This window comes from Barbatula barbatula (genome assembly GCF_947034865.1).
Source record: "Barbatula barbatula genome assembly, chromosome: 13".
Taxonomy (NCBI): Eukaryota; Metazoa; Chordata; class Actinopteri; order Cypriniformes; family Nemacheilidae; genus Barbatula; species Barbatula barbatula.
In genome coordinates, this window is record NC_136776.1 from 14834744 (window position 1) to 14854124 (window position 19381).

At 37.6% G+C, this 19381-nt stretch overlaps 2 protein-coding genes across 3 annotated transcripts; both read right to left on the reverse strand.

Annotated features, from left to right (window-relative positions):
- Positions 1-1310: 1310 nt before the first annotated feature.
- On the reverse strand, positions 1311-4990 carry jagn1b (jagunal homolog 1b). Of its 2 annotated transcripts, none has more exons than XM_079471240.1 (3): positions 4884-4990; positions 3773-3892; positions 1311-3178 (listed from the first exon to the last, which is right to left on the reverse strand). In XM_079471240.1, the coding sequence occupies exons 2-3, from the start codon at positions 3859-3861 to the stop codon at positions 2716-2718; spliced, it is 552 nt and encodes a 183-aa protein (XP_079327366.1). In that variant the 5' UTR covers positions 3862-3892; positions 4884-4990; the 3' UTR covers positions 1311-2715. The 2 variants fall into 2 exon arrangements, with proteins under 2 accessions (XP_079327366.1, XP_079327367.1); XM_079471241.1 differs by having other exon boundaries at positions 2270-3178; positions 3773-3881; positions 4884-4935.
- Positions 4991-5450: 460 nt separating this feature from the next.
- Positions 5451-19036, reverse strand: col8a1b (collagen, type VIII, alpha 1b). The gene is made up of 4 exons (XM_079472222.1): positions 18891-19036; positions 11045-11216; positions 8432-8726; positions 5451-8304 (listed from the first exon to the last, which is right to left on the reverse strand). The coding sequence occupies exons 3-4, from the start codon at positions 8721-8723 to the stop codon at positions 6404-6406; spliced, it is 2193 nt and encodes a 730-aa protein (XP_079328348.1). The 5' UTR covers positions 8724-8726; positions 11045-11216; positions 18891-19036; the 3' UTR covers positions 5451-6403.
- Between the last annotated feature and the right edge of the window lie 345 nt (positions 19037-19381).

Genomic DNA, 19381 nt, shown 5'->3' on the forward strand with positions numbered 1-19381 from the left:
TTCTATGGCATCGCTGTCAAAACCCTTTTGTGTCAATTTTACAAGCATGTCATTATTCATTTTTTTTTATTCAAAGCAGGTCCTTGTATTGGATGCAAATGACCTTGAGGTCAAATATGTCATCTGAACATGCAAATTACTCATCTCTATACGGCTAACGCAAGGTAATGGCGGAAATGAGGTTGACATGATGTTCCTTCGTGGGTTGCACAGCTATGCCAGTCACCTGTTTGCTTAGGTAAAAATTCTGAGAAATATTTTCATGCACACAGGCCAACGACTTTCCTACCCAACTCATGTTCACACATAGAAGTCATAACTTTTCTATACTGAACTTCTGTCTTTTGCATGTGGATTGCCCCAAAGCAAGATAGTAATGTACGTGACCGTCCCATGTGAGATTGAACATATAAAAACATCATGTAGGCTTTCATAATGTCAATGCCTTTGAAAATCAAGCTTGAATAGCTCCATCTCCAAGTCTACAAAGAAACATTAGTGACGGCATATTTGAAATGACATCAAGGTAAACATGTGCCTCAAGAACTTCGAAGGACACGAATAAAGCTGAACAAGATAAGAGAAATGGTTAAACGCCTTAATCTGGGTAAGCTAATAAAGCTTTGGAAACTTGTGAGAGCTTTCCTGGCTCTGTGGGTAGAGCATCAACGCCAAGGTCATGGGTTCGATCCCAGGGCCTTGCACATAGTCAGAAACAAATGTATAGTACAATGCAATGTAAGTCGCTTTGGATAAAAGCGTCTGCCAAATGCGTAAATGTTATGATGGAGGATGCACCTACCTTGTAACCTCCAAAGCAACTCTGTTCCCTTCCACCTAGCTGGCAGTCATCACTTTATCCTCACGGCTAATGGGGTTTAAAATAGTGAGACCAAAAGAACTAACATTCTAAACCGGACTGGATCACACTGTTCGAGCTAACAAAACCAATCAATTGTATTTCTTGATGTAGTGAACCAGCCATTACATACCCCAAACCCAACAACGTTCAATTGACCTTTGATTCGAGTTTGATTTTCCGTTTAGATTAATGACTTGCTGAAATCAGTTTATCACTCATTTGGCCAAAGTGACAGACATCCAGGTAACACCGTGGTGAAGCAACAAAAGACAATAGAACACATTATAACCCATTATTTAACATTCTGTCCACACTGCTGCGGCGTGACTGGTGTAGACAGTGTAAAGGTCTGTGTTTACAGTTAACAAAGGAATGTAAAACCTCACCCTGGTTAATTATCTGCTCATTATTTCTATTAAAAAAACCAACAGCCTTGGTTTTATTTTTTCTCTTGTTAATGTCTGACATAAGCACAAGTACATTACAGGTTAAAACATACCGTTTAACATTCACACTTTTCAAATACAGATACATTTTGCAACGATTCACAAACATGTTGAATTTTAAGAGACACCGAGCAGCTTACAATATCAATGTTATCTTATTTTTTTAAAGATTGCATAACGGGCTTCAATTACTGATGCATAGTCTGCCAAGCTTTTTTTTATAAGCTCCTAAAAATATTGACATCAATATACAGTACAAAGTAACTCATGTCAGATTTTAGAGCCACTGAGCAACGCACAAAATTCCTAGTGATACTAATATGATGGTTTTTGCATTGCATACTTGCAGTATAGCACAGTATGCAACACATTTAAAACAGCAAAAAAAATTCATATCACTTTAGTAATTATGAATTTTTTTGTAATTAATATAAAACCATCTATGAAGAGTTTGGTTCCAAAAGGAAATCACTCAGTTTTTAAACATGTCATGTTATCATGTTTTTGTTTTGTTTTATCGTGTTAGTTAGCTGTATTTTTTCACTCTCTTCAACTCTTCATATATACAGTTCATCTAAAATACTAACTCAGGCATAATTTCGACTTATAAATAGTTAGAAATGCACCGATATATCGGCAAATAATCACCATAATCGATAAAAGCAATTTTTCACACTATCGGCAGATAGGGCTGATATATCCTGTCAATCAAAAGAGGACAGGAAAATTTTATGAATTTGTACTCTGTGCAGAGAAAATGTTCATCACCATTTTGATGTTCAATATTATTAGTCATTAAATGAATGAATAACATTCAGGTTAATAAATATTAATTTAATCCTTAGAATTGGTATTGGCAGATTTTACTCTGAATAATAGGTGGAGAAATTTAATTTCGGTGCATCTCGATAAATAACTACCGAATTATTGCATAAAAAAAATTCAAACACCGATTATATTTTGTGTTTAAAGTCAACATTTTATTTATCAATTTATAGACAAATGAGAGAGCAAAATATCATTGCATGCTATTTTACTACATTGACACTCCCTGGTTCCTTATAATTGAACATATTCCCCAGGGATGCTTCTATCCCATCGACTCCGTTGTGGGACAGACCTGAGGTATCCGGCCGGTAGAAAACAGACACTGACATGTGGCAGTAAATTCTGATTTGTTAAATCAGAGATTACAACGGCAAGTGACATCTAAGCCTTGAAGCTTATGCACATCACTGAGGTCTTGATGTTGGCTCAGAGTCAATGTGAGTAAATTATTCAAGGATTTTGGCCTCCTCTTCGGCTCAAATTAGTTACTTAGGTAATAAACAAATTATGTCACCAAAGAGCCCTCAAACAGAGGATATAGACACGAAAACAGGTCACAATAATTCTGCACCAGTCTCTTTATTTCTTCTTTTTGTCCTGTGTGTTGGTGAACCACGCATCCAGCAGCTTTTTGCTGTAGTAGATCTGCCAGCCATGCACTTGAACTGCAATAATCATGACTAAGTACATCACAGACACGGCCGAGAAGCCAAAGATGAACCTATAAGCCTTGCCGTGGCGATAAAGCTGTTGAGCGATGGGGAACATCTCCATTCCTCCGTAAAGAATAGGAGCGACACTGAATAGACCAGCACTGATCATTGAGATGACAAGGTAGCTGATGTTGTTTTTGGGCAGAGCCATGAAGTTGAAGAGAGTTGGTATGATGCTCAGGAGATAAAAGTATTCCCATTGGTACGGAGCGGCCACCACTTTATGCGATACTAGGTTCAGCTGACTGACCACCACCTGTGCCGCAACAAGCAACCAGAGTACTGCTTGAGCGATGTTCAACTTCTTGATCTCAGATTTTAGCGCCACACTGGGAGGAAGGGATACAGAAGGGTCGGATGAATGAGTTAGAGACCTCAGAACTGAATCCGGTAAAGGATTTGAAGTCATAATTTTAAAGTGCTGTGAGCTTGTTTCTAACTAAGCTGAACATTTCTCCATTGTGGCAAAATATGAAACACTAAAAAATGTGAAAAACATTTATGAAGATGGAAGTTATGGAGATGTGTGCGCACAAAATAATGCATTGGAATGTGCTTATGCAATTTTCCATATCTTTTATTTTATAAAAAATACGTTTCATACATAAAAACATTTCATACATGAGGCTCACTGAAATGCAAATCAATATCAAATCTTTGAATCATTATTACTCCGGTTTGATTGCGGAATATTTTTCCAATTACTATGAACTAACATTTAAAAAGAAATGCTTATATTATATATTCTGGGTGCGTCTTTATAAATATCCTGTTTGTAAAGTTTAAAATGTACTGCAAAACTGGAAAAACCAGAAGAGACGACGCTTACAGTACACAGTAAATCCAGCGTAAAACATACTTATGAATCAGATTATTTATCTGAACACAAAACCAATCAAAGGACAACGGACACGTGACGTTACCTCATCTGATAGTGCGGCGCCACACGCTCGCGATGCTGATAGTCGCCGCCGTCAGTTCCTGCAGCTCGCGGTCCTGATCGTGATGCCATGGCAACCAACTACCTTTGACCTTAGGTAAAACTGTACGAATTAAATTACAAAGTGTGTATAGCATCCTTAAGATCCAAAGAACATAGTTGAAAAGATACATGTTTCAACCACGACGATAACCGTGTTACAGACGGTTATACAAAATCACAAATGGCAAATGTTCACCTAACCTTAATGTTTACTGTACAATGTATACTGTCCAACCTAAATGCAAACTATCTTCCCCTAAGAAAATTCACCAAGCCTTTAAATATACATTACACAGATGGGTGATTTTGGATAGTAAAATCATGACCACAAAAATCTGAACAGAACAGTTGAACTCCTTCATTTAACCGGATTAATTTCCCACATCGAATATACAGTCTGGATTTAACCAGATTAAAAGTATTTAGTAGATTACAACATTAATGTTAACAAAGATTGAATAACATTAAAAGTAGTTATCAACTATAAAAGAGCTAAATTACAGGAATTATTTCCGGGTTGAGGTGGGAAGTAACTCTCGGATATTCGATAATTCCCACTTCAACGCTTTTATCCGATTAGTTATGTATTCTGTACGTTCTTAAACCGTTTGTCCTTATATAGAATCTCGTTTATTGTTCTCATACGTGATTTGAGCAAACTTCCCAAATATCAATATTACTACAAAGTATTTTAGTGAAGCATATGTTCTCAATTTGAAAACTAACTAATACATTTCGCTGTACGTTAGTTCATGACCCAACGTTACAACCGAACTACTAACTGTCAACCACCTGGTAAACAAACGAAGTCACCCACAGTACGATTTAGTTAAGTTACACTCTTTTACTGATCAACAACGTATTTTTCGTTCCTTAAACAACAGAAACGGTCAAATGAAGAGTCCAATCGTAATGGCAACTTTAGATTTTGCTGACGTCTCATAGCAGAGATATTTGTATATAAGAAAAACATTACTGTAATTCCAATACAATTATTCATAATCAATTCAATATATAATACAATATATGCAACTAAGATAACAAAAACATACCTTATTTTGACATGAACCAGGCAACTTCTTTCATTCAGTAGTAACGTCACGTGGGCCAAAGAAGGTCTTATTCTACAAGCGCATTCGTTTTGACATTAGAGTCCCCTACCGCCAACCCTGGTGTGGAGAGGAATTACATCTAATAAAGTTTAAATAAATGTACTGTAATGACTTCAAGATTTTATGGTATATGAACAGTTATACACACATAAATGATCAATGTTATTCTGATAATCTCTACAGACTGTGTAAACAAATATTAAATATATTAATGAAAAAAGAAGGGTAATGTATGTCATTAAGCAAAGTAAAGATCTAATGGAAACTAAAGACTGAATATGGGAATAAAAGGTTAAAATAAATTTTGTTTAATTAAATAATATAAAATCGATTATATAATCAACAACACCAAATGGGTCGAATTATAGGCATCTAAGTGACTTTATTTAACACGCTTCCTGAACAATATCTGTTCTTGTTACTCACTAAACGTTGCATTGTGAACATTAACGCCGTGTCTGGTCAAATGTATATAAATAATCGATGCAAAAATTATAAAACACGATTCAGATGGTCAGCATTCTTTATTTGTTTTAAATTTCCCAATTACAAATGCATGCAACATTACTCCATATTTGTTTAACAGTTTAGCACCATTGTCAGAAATTAAAAACACATAAATAAATTCCTTCATTCTGTGCATCACCATCATTTTGAACATATACAAATTTTGGAATTCAGTAGTAAAAGTAAAAATAAATTACAAAAGTGTCTATTCTAAGAAACGTTTACTGTAAGATTTGTGTGTTGGTACGGTGTGTGTGTTTGCACAGTACCTGCTGTATTCACAATAAACATCCTTAAGTTTGTTTTTTTATAAACAAAGACCTTGAATATCATGTGGTGTGAAAATTGGTGTTAATGTAAAAATTAGTGGACATTCAACAAACAAACAAGCAAACAAAAACAAACACCTTATGTGCCCATATACTCTAATGAAATTCATTGAGATGGTACAATGAAACATTAAAGACAGCAGAAACATAGTGCATATCCAACAATAGCAATCTAGCTAAGAAAACATTCTCACAATCTGAATACTGTATCAAATACTGATATGTACAGTAGTCAATATGACCCCAGCTATAAACAAACAATATAGTACCAAACAATAAGAAAAATGCAAATAAATAATGTAAAAAGAGATCTATCAAAGTGCTTACAATTTAAATGGGATACTGAATGTTGTAAAATATGGTAAGCCTGCTTGAAATTATGTAGTTGTGTATGCTAGACACATATATTAGCAATTCCACTTTAGCACATTATCCTACAAAGTATACGACACATGAAATCACCTCATCCAAAACCATGTCTGTTTTATATGTGCTGTTTCAGTTCAGGTTGATTGAAAAATGTATCTTAATGTTTAACTGTGTTTTCCCACTTTTTAACACATAAGAAATGTCTCAGCAATTATGGCACAAACACAGTTGATGTTTGAAAGATTTTTCACATATTTATATAGGATATAACAAATACCCAGAGAATGATGAGTGTACATATGGACCAGCATAAAGTCCAGCAGCTTGGTCTGATGGTAGCTGGAGATATACAGTGTCTCCAGCTCGTAAGGGAAGCACTGCACTCCCTGATGCCTGATCCAGGTAACCTTTTTTGTATTCATCATACGTATACATAACTGGCTCATTGTTCTTGTACAAGGCCACCCAAACGTTGCTTCCTTTACAGTGAACATGGTAGGCAAAGTAGTAAATTCCAGGTATTTTGCAAGTGAAGATGCCTGTTTGAGGATTGTAATTCTGGTTGCCATTATACAAAATCTTGCTGAAGACAACAGCTTGCCCAACTAAAGGGAATGGTGTTGTTAGTAGTGCAGTAAATGCGGGCATCTCTTGGCCATTCAAACCTATTTGGGCTCCTCCAGGCTTTTCTTTTTTTTTATAACCATCGAACCCAGGACCAGTCACAGGAAGGATTTGCCCAAAACCAGGAGACTGAGGAGGAGCCCCAGGTGGACCAGGTGGGCCAGGAGGACCGGGTATTCCAGGTTGACCAGGAAGTCCACCAGGTCCAGGATTACCAGGGGGACCTATTGGGCCTGGAAATCCTGGTTTTCCCTCACCTGGTGGTCCTGGTTTTCCTGGCAACCCATAATCCCCCTTTGGCCCTGGGAGACCAGGTTGGCCTAATGGTCCCGCTGGACCCACTAATCCTGGGATTCCCATAGGCCCCGGTAGACCTTTCTCACCTGGAAATGCAACTTCTCCTTTTGTGCCTGGCTTTCCAGGGACACCAGGTGTGCCAGGTAGGCCTCTCTGTCCATTTTCACCTTTAGGTCCCATGGGGCCAGGTAAGCCCCTAGGTCCTGGTTGAGCTATTTCACCAGGGTATCCTGGTTTTCCTGGAAGCCCTGGAGGCCCTGGTTCACCATTCTGACCTATTGGTCCTTTGAGGCCTACTGCACCACCCTCTCCTTTTGGACCGGGGAAACCATTTCCTCCAGGGAGTCCAATTGGACCCGGAGTACCCGGGAGGCCATTTGGACCTGGCGGTCCATCCATTCCAGGAAAACCACCATGACCCTTTTCACCTTTTGGACCTTGAGGCCCAGTCAAGCCACCATGCCCCTTTTCACCTTTAGGGCCAGGAAAACCAGGCTTTCCGAATCCAGGCAGTCCTGGACCCCCTGGTAAACCAGGTGGGCCTGGCACACCTCTTCCACCTGGTAAACCTGGTTTCCCTGGAAACCCATCTGACCCAGGCTTTCCCAGACCTGGTAGTCCTGGTGGCCCAGTTTGGCCCCTTTCTCCTGGAACTGCTTCCAGCCCTGGTTCTCCAGGTTCACCAGGTTTACCTGGCTCTCCAGGAGCTCCAGGTAGTCCATTCTGTCCTGGCTTGCCAACTCCTGGTGGTCCTTGTTGTCCTGAAGGCCCTGGAAGTCCAGAGGGTCCTCTTATACCTGGCGCCCCTTGATGACCATTCCCATTGCTACCTTTTGGCCCTTGGAGGCCAGGAATCCCAGGGAGGCCTTTTTGTCCAGGTTCTCCACGAAGCCCAGGTTGTCCTGGAAGTCCTTGTCCACCCGGTTTTGACATAGCTGGTAGGCCATGAGGCCCCGGAAAACCTGGAGGTCCTGGTAATCCCATTGATCCTTTACCACCAATTGGTCCCATCTCACCCTTTGGTCCTGGTAAACCAATGCCTCCAGGTTTTCCTGGCAATCCTGACATTCCAGGCTTTCCAATTCCAGGGAATCCTGGTGGACCTTTGGGACCAGGATTTCCAGGAGGTCCTGGCATACCATTCCCAGGAAGTCCTGGTGGACCTTGAGGCCCCGGAGGCCCGATTGGACCAGGCTCCCCAGTGACACCTTTCACTCCCCTTGGAATTGTTTCACCTACATTAAAGAAATCATAACTGTTCAGTATCTGGTAAACTGGACAACACTTGTAAATAAAATGAATATAAAATAAATTAATCTATTCCTTTGCTGATACATTTCTAAGACAACTTTTTAATCCTACCTTTTCCTATATTGGGTTTACCCCGGTGCATAGGCATCTGTAGACGTTCTTTTCCATAATGTGGAAGCAAAGCCATCTCATTTCCGTATGGCAGTTGTGGCATTTCTTTTCCATAATAATGGTGTTGGGGTATCCCCTCATTGCCATGTGGCAGGAGAGGCAGTTGTGGAAGAGGCTGGTGCTGTTGCGGCAATGGCTTGTGCCTATAAAATGCCCCTGCATGGATATGATGTAGCAGACAAAGATGCTCCACTAGTACAAACAAGCGGGCAGAGAGGAGAGGCCCAGCCATGTCCTGTGGAATGGAGCAGAGAAGAGGAAGTTGGTGCTCATTGACATAAAAACACAGAGAAATTATAAAACCTCTTCTTTGCACAAGCACCACATTGTTTTAGAGACTTCTGGATACAGAGACTACATTTAGACATATAGAGAGAATTTGTTTGGGTTAAACCCAAAAAACATACTTTGTTTGGGTTTAATTTTCTGTCGAATTGTTTCGCTTTAATTTGTACCGATTCTCGAAGTGTAACATCACATAATTTCTTTTACCATCAACAGTAAAATGTTTTCACGCAATTATAAAATGTTGATATTATTACTCATACGCAAATATTACAAGGCATGACACTGACCTCAAAACAACAGTTTAACATAACAGTTACTAAAAATTAGTCGTTCAAAACTTCGGAAGTGTACATTTGATCGTTTTTGTCTCAACATTTACTTGAGCTAAAAATACACTAAAACATTGATGCAACATGAAAATAAATATTAGCAAAACAATTAGCTCCACAGAATCGTTCAAGAACTATAAAAAGAAAGAAAAGTTGGTTACACTGCATAATCAATTCACTTATTGCTAAAAAATTTATCTGGTTTTGAAATAGTTATGCCAATAGTAAATATGCATGTCACCTTATGACAAAATTAGCATCATATCCCTGTTGGTGGATTAAGTAAAATAACTATAAATATAAATAGATAGATAGAAAACCATTATGAATGGATTATAAATTAAAATTATAATTCTGTACAAAATTATGCATTCAAATTATTTAGTTGGAGTTACATATCTTGTGACTTTTAAAAACATGACCACTACAGGGCAGTAAATAAAATAATGAAATTGAAAGGGAAATGAAAACCAGCAACAGCAAAACTGTACTGTCAGCATCATCTTACACGGATCATCATGTCTTGTGGTTTGTTAATTCTTGTAAATTGTGTTTTTCAGGACTTATTTTGTAAGTGATTAAATATTGTTTTCTAAAAGCACTTTTTAAAAAGTTTTATTGGTTAGATATTTGCAAAACCCAGTGAAAAACATAAAGGGTAACTAATAATAATGATTAATGACAAAAACAAAGACGAAATATGGAGATACGAGGTTTCAGAAGGACAGCAGCAATATACCATTTTTATTAACATCCATTCTTTTTATGATGTTGTCAGAGTATTTTATAGGTATCCTTGAATTTCACATGTGACCTGGAGGCAAGGTTATGATGTTTGTATGGTGTGAGTTCTGTTTTCACAAAGGTTCTGAGTAGTAGCCTACAAAGTATTTGTATAATGACCGTCTCACTGTATGCCTGATGTATTCCTGTTGCAAACTATAGACCGTATTTCAAGTCAACACATACAAATAATTAAAATATAAAACATTTAGCATTTCTTTAAAAAGTTCACAGTATTTGCAGAGACTGTGTTTTTTAAGTCATGACCACTAGAGGGGAGTACCTCTCCGTAAAGCAAGTTCTGTTTCATACAGAAAGTAGCTAGATCAGTTTTCTAATACACACAGCACATAATTCATAATTAATTTGTCTATTTTGGCATTCTCAAAACTCCCCACTTAAAAAATACTGATGCAAATACACTCATATTGTACACACACATGCTTATCAGGTTTAAAGGATCGAGAGTTTTGTTTAGTTTCTTATCACACAATTTTATAGCAATTTGCACATTTCCGGGTTTTTCAGAAGCGAAAGTTATCATAGTTGGGTACACTTCTATAGCCACAGTATAACTAAAGCATATAACCACAAATATGCTTTTTGCATTCTCATTTACTCAACTAGCAAAAAAGAAACAAACTCAACGATAGTGTTCTGACTTTCAACAAAATAAAAAAACAGCGAGAGTCTGAACGGCAGTCAAAAGAGAGAATGATGTCAAATTTACCATGACTTCCACAAACACTGTATAAGAATCACCCTGGCATTATTGTTGTTTTGTCCTTTTTATGCAAAGGTAATATAATACAAACTAGTGTTATAAACGTACATCATTTTTATTTAAATGAATCTAGGAAAAACTTTAGAGGATTTACGATGCTGATGACCATTGAACGCATCATCGCTTGTAAAAAGGTCCATTGCGTATATGAAGTATAAACTTCAAAAACCACACACGATTAGAGCCAGTGACAATGAAAAACATTTAAAATCAAATTAAATTTGTTTTATTTAAACATGACAATTATAAAAGCAAATTAAATGTTGCAGAGCACTATCAAAAATCCCAAGAATCGACTGCAACGTTGCCCATTGTGTCATTGCACTGCAATGTTGTCTAGTTTCAAGAAAAACATGATGTGTTCCTTACTTCTGTGTCTACTTCTTTCTGTCGTCTTGATATATGAGAGACACTTCTCCTCAGTTCTGTCCTCTTTGGCCGTGTGAAACAGTGATGAATGGTAACAGCCTCTCACTTAGTTTCTTAGAGCGTTGGATAAACTGTGCTGAAAGCCCAACCTCAGTGCTGAGGCGGCATCCACCTAATGTGATGGGAAAATCGCGAAAGCTTGAATTATTTTTACAGAACATTTTTTGATCGTAATACATAAAGACATATTGAGATCAGTGTAAAGGCCGGGTTGACGGATCCCTGATTCTCTTTCTTGAGCACTGAAAGAGAGATCTCGCTTGGACCAGCAATTGTAAAGTGAAGACACAATGTAACACTTCTTTCTGTAGTAGAACACAAAAGATATTTTGAGAAATGTCTCAGTGGTTTTGTGTCAATACAAGGGAAGACACAATGTTGTTTGATTATCAACATTCTTCAAAATATCTTCTTATGTGTTCTGGAGGAAAAAAAACATCTTACAGGTTTGATGAGAATGAATAATATTATAATACTGTCTGGCATCAAAACAAATCACATTCATAGACAACATTACTTATTTTACGTAATTTTAGGTGGCACAGAACATCAAAAACAATTGCACTCTTATAAGATACCCGAGCATCAAGGAGATGGCGTGTAGGGGAGGTCACGGGAGAAACATGCCTCACAAAAAGTAGGTTTGTCCAAACTGCAGAATGTAACCTAGCCCGGTGTAATTTTCTATGCTTATTTACCAAATTCACAAAGCCGAAATAAGCTTCTCACTTTGTTCCCTGTGGCCTACATCAGTACAAGCATGCCAGTAAAAACTCTAGTTTTCAGTGCTGAAGGCACAAGCCTGCATATCTCTTTAAAAGACGAGAAGTATGTTAACAGACAAGGGTCACAACCACAAAGACAAGCATGATGGAACAACAGCAACCCTACACGTCCACTGGAAAATGCAGGAACCAATGTTTCCCCCTGGTGTTTCTATGGTTTTTGCCCAAATTTACAACCGCAGTGCTTGTCTGCTTGGTTTCACGCCACAGCTCTGTTATCGCCTTGATTCTGAAATAATCAATTTTCCATTTTAACTTCTCTGACTGCTTCCAGATGGTTCACTTCAATTCACAATAAACGAATGAACCCGTTGGGTGTCCACCGTACGATCGATGCCGGGGGCGGCATGAGAAGAAGATTGCATGCTTAGCCTCTGATCAAGGTCAATTTGCCACATTTTTTCAAAAGACCTACAGCCGTGGAAAAAAGAAAGAATAATTTTCAGTATTTCAGAATTTACTATAGGTATGTGTTTAGGACGAATGATAGTTTTGTTTCATTCTGTGAACTACTAACAATATTTTCCAAAAAAATGTTTTGAAAAACTTGAGAAACAGGTCAAAATGTTGTGATGTTCTGTATTTTTTCAAGCTTTAAATACTGCAAAAGTTAATATTCACGTTTAAGCAATACAACAGTTATATTTGTACATACTGTAACTAGGAAGAGTTAAAGAAACAGTTTTTGTTGTCTTGTCATGTTGACAGTCTTTGCTGTTGGATGACTTTATGTAACTCCTTAGGTTTTGTTTTGTTGAAATTCATCAGACACTTGACTAAAATAGCCACAATACATCTAGAAATGCTGAATAAATGAAACATTTTGAAAATGTGTCTGCAACATTGTAATCGGTTTGAACATGCACTATTCCTAAAACATTTCATCCTATTCGGCGTATACAGTACTTGTCACAATGCATAGACATATGATAAAACGCATCTAAAACATGCCAAGTGATCCAATGTAGTGTGTAATTTTACAGTGAATCTGTTTTTCTTTCCCTTGGCTATTTTCATTACAAAAATATTGTGAAGATGGATTTTGGATGCACATTTTTGTATCAAGATTTCATTTGATAACGTCTGAAAAAAGCGAAAGAAAGAATTAACAGGGAAAGATTTGGTAATGAAAAGCAAAAAGATCAGCACTGCGGCACAAAGCATTAGGTTTGCGGGCTCTATAATCTATCTCTTACTAAAATACAGATGTCACATTTATACCAAGCTCCGTTAAACCAGAGGTCAGTCGGGGGTGTTTTTTGTTCTAAAAATGCTGTATTCACGATTCTGTATTTTTGAGACTGCTGTTTTACAATCTGCAAACCGGTGATAATGAGGTGCTGACAGTAAACAGCAGCAGATGCCAAAACACACAGGCACATGATTCCACGTTCCCACAGCTATTACACAACTTTCTCAGATATAATATTCATGTTTAAGAATGAAGGCTGAAAGTGAGACATTTCTCCAATGAAACAGACACACAAAAATGTTTTCCTATTTAAATGGGCAGATCCAATAACACAGATGTCTAATGTTTCATATGCCGCCATTTATACTGACTAACCATAATCTTATAACAGGAACAAGAGAAACTTAGATTTTTTATTATTAAAAATGACATATTTTGGTATGTTATTATTGTCCATAGGCTGGGACGAGAGATTTTTTGTCTGATTTAGTAAATAAATAAATAAATACCATGGGAGAGACCTGTTTGGTTACTGACATTCTTGCAAATTTCTACCTTTGTGTTTAACAGAATAAATGAACGTATACAGGTTTGAGATGATAAGAGGGTGAGTAAATGATGACACAATTTTCATTTTTGGGTGAACTATCCCTTTAACTTGAACACGTCTAGCAAATCAGTCCCAAAGATCAGTCAGGGCCTGTTAACCCATATACACAAACTCTAAACGGACATACATGACAAGATATTGGACATTCTATTTGCAACAGGGCAATATAATCAGAGTAAACCCTTTATTTAAAAAAATCACAATGACCTTATAGAGACAAAGGAATGTTTGGGAATAATGTGGGGATGATATATTTATATATTTTATAATCATGTATACACTGAGATGAAGCATGCAGTAATTCCTCAGGACGGAGGAATGTAGAATCAGCTGACAAAACTGACCGTGAGCCAGAACAGCCTGAGACTGTAAAACATATTCTCTCTCTCTCTCTCTCTCTCTCTCTCTCTCTCTCTCTCTCTCTCTCTCTCTCTCTCTCTCTCTCTCTCTCTTTCAGACAGAGAGGAAGATTTTCATGTAAGCATATGTTTTTCTGCATATATACCATGAGAGACTTTATCCAGCTCTGAACAAAATGCATGGATGGATGGGCATAAACTGTATTTATTCATAAATGTTTTTAAGTTCGTTTCACCATTAAAAATGTCATTGCTAGACTTTAAAGAGCTCATATCCTTCCACATCAGGCTGTACAAGCGATTGCCTTCAGATTTAAGCATTTAGCAGATGCTTTTATCCAATGCGACACTGAGGAAAACAATAATTCATCTTTATTCAAGGAGTAACAACTAGGGCTGTGCGAAATTGAGGAAAAATTGAAATGCGATAGCATGCTTAATGATGGGATATTTGATATGCGATACGATATTTCTTTTTCCAACATCCATTTAAATTGTATTAAAATATATTCTAGAAATGATTATTATTAAATCATTTCACATTATTTTAGGAAAAAGAAAGCGTCACTACAACTTCTGAAAGTAAACAGTCATGTTTTACGGTTGCATTAAACAAAGCTGACGTTTTTAAACAAACAAAAATAAATAAAACAAATCTCGCTTTGCAACGCGGATTGTTCATCGACTATATCATACGCACGCACGCATATCCCAACTAACATCCACGCGTGCCAGATAGATACTATACCTATCCGCATCGACCTAAGACTTTGACCATACATTACGTTTCGAAGAAAAGCAAAGCATCGCAATATCGCATCCACCACACACAAACTATTTAAGGTCCAGTATATGGTACACCTCCACTTTTATGTTTCATCTGAATATTCATACTTAATCAGCACCATTGACCTCGAATGACCCATACATCTTTTTTATCTTTTGTTCCAGCTGGACCCTGATGCTGGTGATTTACAGCACTGCAGACATGTGCCAGGGTCAGAGGTTTGCTGGTGCATTTGTGAGTGTATGTGTCAGATTCCAAGCTTACATTCTCCCACGTGTTCAGAGGCAAGCGCCTTTCAGCCTTCAAACCAAATCCCGGCGCCAATTCCAAGCATTCCTCTTCCATTCACTGCTTTTTGTGCTGAGATCAACTTGGCTTGACTCGGAAAGTGAGATGAGACACAACTGACCCTAAATCAGCAGTGTGAAGTACTGGAGATAGTCCATCCCTCACATCTTTATATCTCACCATCATGTGCATCATTTTGTTTTTAAGTGATGAGGATGATGCTGACATCACAAAGGTAAGGAGCTCATGTGTAATTGGGTTTAAATATTTTTTGTGTTGATCTTGAGTGTTTTCTCTTACTGAGATGTAAAACATATTAATGTTGATGAAATTATTAAAAGAACAATATCAATAGCACATTGAGTGACTGCTTCTTTTTTCGATGCGGTTTGGCCGTTCGTCCAAACTCAGTTCTCGGGCACTGAAACTGAACTTTTTTGAAATCTCCTGCCAGAATTGAAGAAACTCCGGTTTTGGCCTATGACGTTGGAATGCGTGCCCCTATCTCCTTTGTTTGACGTCAGATTCCAGGTTTCTGATTGGCCAACACGGCTTTATGGTTAGGGTTATATCACAACCTGATGGTTTGACAAAACTTTTTAAACGTTTATAAAAATAGCCGTGTACGTGTGGACTATGCCTAAGAGGCCACACGGAGACGCGTTTAGCTGTACATGTAAAGATTTTGTATCGTATAGGCGTTTCATCCACATGGCATCTTGTGAGCCTGAAACCGCTAGTTTTGTAAACCGGGTACCAGAGTGGATGAATTTGAAAAAGCTTGCATTCCGTGTGTAAAGGCAGATCCATAAAACGATTATTGCATCACCCCAGCACGCAAAGTTTATGCGCATGCTCCAAATCTTCTTCTCCGTCTCTGTGGCAGAATCACAGCGCCACATACTGATATGGCGCATATGCTACGTGGTTTGGAAATCGGTTTAGCGGTTTTGTGTGTACGCAGGTACTTCTTCAGACGACGCCGTAAAAAGGGAAACAAATCAGATAGGAAAAGCTCTGGCTTCGTGTGGATGTGGCCTTAGAAATGCATGGTTATTTTTAACGCAGCGTTAAATTAACCCTGAAAATGTTCATGTTTGACCCAACAATGGGCAAAGCAACCGAGCTTTGGTTAATTTACAATCCAACAATTGAGTTAGTCTCTTTCTGACCCAACGCTGGATGGAAAATAACCCAGCATTGAGTATCATAACCCGCAGAAAAGCAACAGGTTGGATTTTCGCCATTATGACAACCACACAACTAAACATTAAGCATTACAAATTCCAGCAACAGACTATCACTCCTAAATAACATGAACAAAATAAAACATTTGCTCCAACATTTGATGTTGCTCCCGTTGTATCATTCTTTTGGTCATTTGGATTTGTTTTTCCACCAACCTCTTGCATTATGGGTTTGCCTTTTTCACTAAGGATACAGCCTTAGAATTTGGCCAAAATAAAGTAACTTAGAAGGCAATCCTTTTGGAAAGCTTCAGCGTTGGAAGAGCGCCTATGATGCCTTAGCATTTCTGCCTACGGAGGAAGCAAACTAAGTTCTCAACGATCAAACTCTTTCCTGTTTTTCTTTTCGTCTGTTACAAGCAAAACTACTCTTTTCCAGTCATCCTGGGGAAAGCCCATATAATAAATACATACATTTGTGATTAGCCCTGAGCTTTGTCAGCCTCGCAAAAATATCTTTTTTTAGGCCCTGCCTCATGTTGATGTTCGACGCTGATTTGACATGAGAAACTGCTGCCAGGGAAGACCTGTAATACTATAGTCTAGGATGGAGAAGATTTGTACGGTACATCGTTTTTGGCCCCAGGACAGAGGTCACGACAAAAACTGCATTCATGCATCCAAACTACGTCGCATAATACTAACTATTCATATTATTTTCAAATCATGTCCGTCACAAATTCTGCAGAACGAAGCAGCCCAATCCATCATAAACCTGACAAGATCTTGAGCAAGCCTCGCCTTCTCTCTTTTGTATGATCTGTTCCTGTTTGTGAGAGAGCATATGTCTTCCATTTAGATAAATAACAGCATCAACATAAGCAGCTGGATGTCTTCTTATCAACATCAGGTTGTTGCGTGGAAAGAAGAAATACGCCGTACCTGAAAGGCTCAAAAGGGCACAAACAGATTTCTGCAATGGAAAATTCAAATTGCCAACACAAAATTGTTGATGTTTAACTCACTTTTTATGCTTTTTAATAAATTCACAACCAAACCATTTGGACCATTCACAATAAGAATTCAGTCTAATTGCTAATACACAATGCAAAGCTTATAACAATGATTTATAAGTTGTTATTGTTGGGTGTGATTTTGCCGGAAATGATTGACATCATTTGACTTCAGCAAATGTGGTGGTATGTACAAACAGCACCTGCAATTTTACTGTTACTGTTAATTGGACTGATGACCATTCTACAGATGTAGAAAAAACTCGACAACTTTCAAATGGAAACAAAACACAAGTTTGTTTACTATAAAGAAAATGCCAAGCAACTCTAGTTAAACTAGAAAACTATATTTGCTCGTGTATGATTTCTAGATAAAGACGAAGTCACAAATTAAATATGCAGCCACAACGTCTACTGTCTATAGTTATCAGACGCAGCGTAAACAAAAACAAGGAGATCTTGATAAAAAAGTAAAAAAAAACAAATCCATCTGAAGCAGAGATGGAAGAGCAGAGATATAACGGGAGAAAACAAGAAAGGGGATCAAACACCCACGCTTTGACCGAATGCCCTCAGGAATGAATCCTTTGAACCTTAGAGACATAACAGTTCGTACAGCTGCCCTCCAGCCCTCGATAATGCCCCGTGTCAGGAAATCAAAGTGAAACTAGAGTAAATATGACTCTGGAAGCATACAAACCCCTTGAGCAGAGCTCGGTAAAGACCCTCGCACAACAGCAGGTGTGGTATGCGGCAGGAAATGAGTTCGCTCGAATCTGCTGCATGAATCGAGATTTGTCTACAATATGCAAAATCAAAGTCAAATGTTGTTTAAAGAGTCTGACAGCCAGTAGGGTTTACTCTTACATATCCTTCAAACATATTGAACTTTTTATTATCATATGAAGTTTCTAAAATAAACAGTCATTTTATAAAAAAAGGTCCCACTTTTGACAAAATGTATTTGAATAACATTTATAGTTATTTGTGAATGAATATATATATATATATATATATATATATATATATATATATATATATGTAAAACACAAAAAGGGTGTGCGTGTGTGTACTTTATATATCTTTATAAATCATATATTTTACTATTATATATTTCTATTATTCACAGTACATATTATATCTTTATTACATTTGGAAAAATATATATAGAAAATTCTACAGCTAATTATAGTCGATTAAATGTTTTAAGGCAGAGTATTACTATGAAAAGAGAAAATTCCATTTGATTTATTTCTATAACATTTTCCATAAACCCAAGATACAATCTACACAAATTCAAGATTACGAATAACTCATAACAGTGCATCTTCAAGCATCAATCCAGCATGCAGACAATAAATGAAAGACATGTCTATCATGCGCTGCTATCATTTTAGCATGTTTTTCTTACCAACTCAATCAAAATTGCACGCAAATGCGTATTCTACAATATATTGCATTTATATTTTCAGCTGCAGACAACCACTGCTGGATCAATATCCACAGATGCTCAAATAGCCAAACCGGTTTCAGACTTCAGTGTTTTAAATATGTACAGCACTCACCTCTCTCTCTCTTTTTCTCGCTCTCTCTTCTTTACAAGGTCTCTCTGCCTTCTGTTTATGTCTCCGAGTGAAAAGTAAAAGGACGAATATTTAGAGGTCAGAGAAGAGTAGTTAAAGGCTTAAGGCAACATGCTTTCCACTTTTATGGACAGGTAGGAGGGGCAACGTTCTCAAAGGAGGTGGGCAGTGAGAAGGCGAGCGAGCGAGAGAGAGGGTGAGAGGGAGGGATAGAGAGAGATGATCAAATAGTCCTCCACCCAAGGCGTTGATTCAGCTATTAAATTCAGTTATGATTGTTTATACTGTACTGTAATTTGCTGCATTAGATGTATGTTACAAATTCATTCCAAACTGATGGGTAATGTCTTAAAGGGACAGTTCAAATTGTTGTCATCATTTACTTACCTTCGGGTTGTTCCAAACCTGTATACTGTATTTCTTTGTTCTGCTAAACACAAAGGAAGATATTTGGAAGAATGTCAGTAACCACA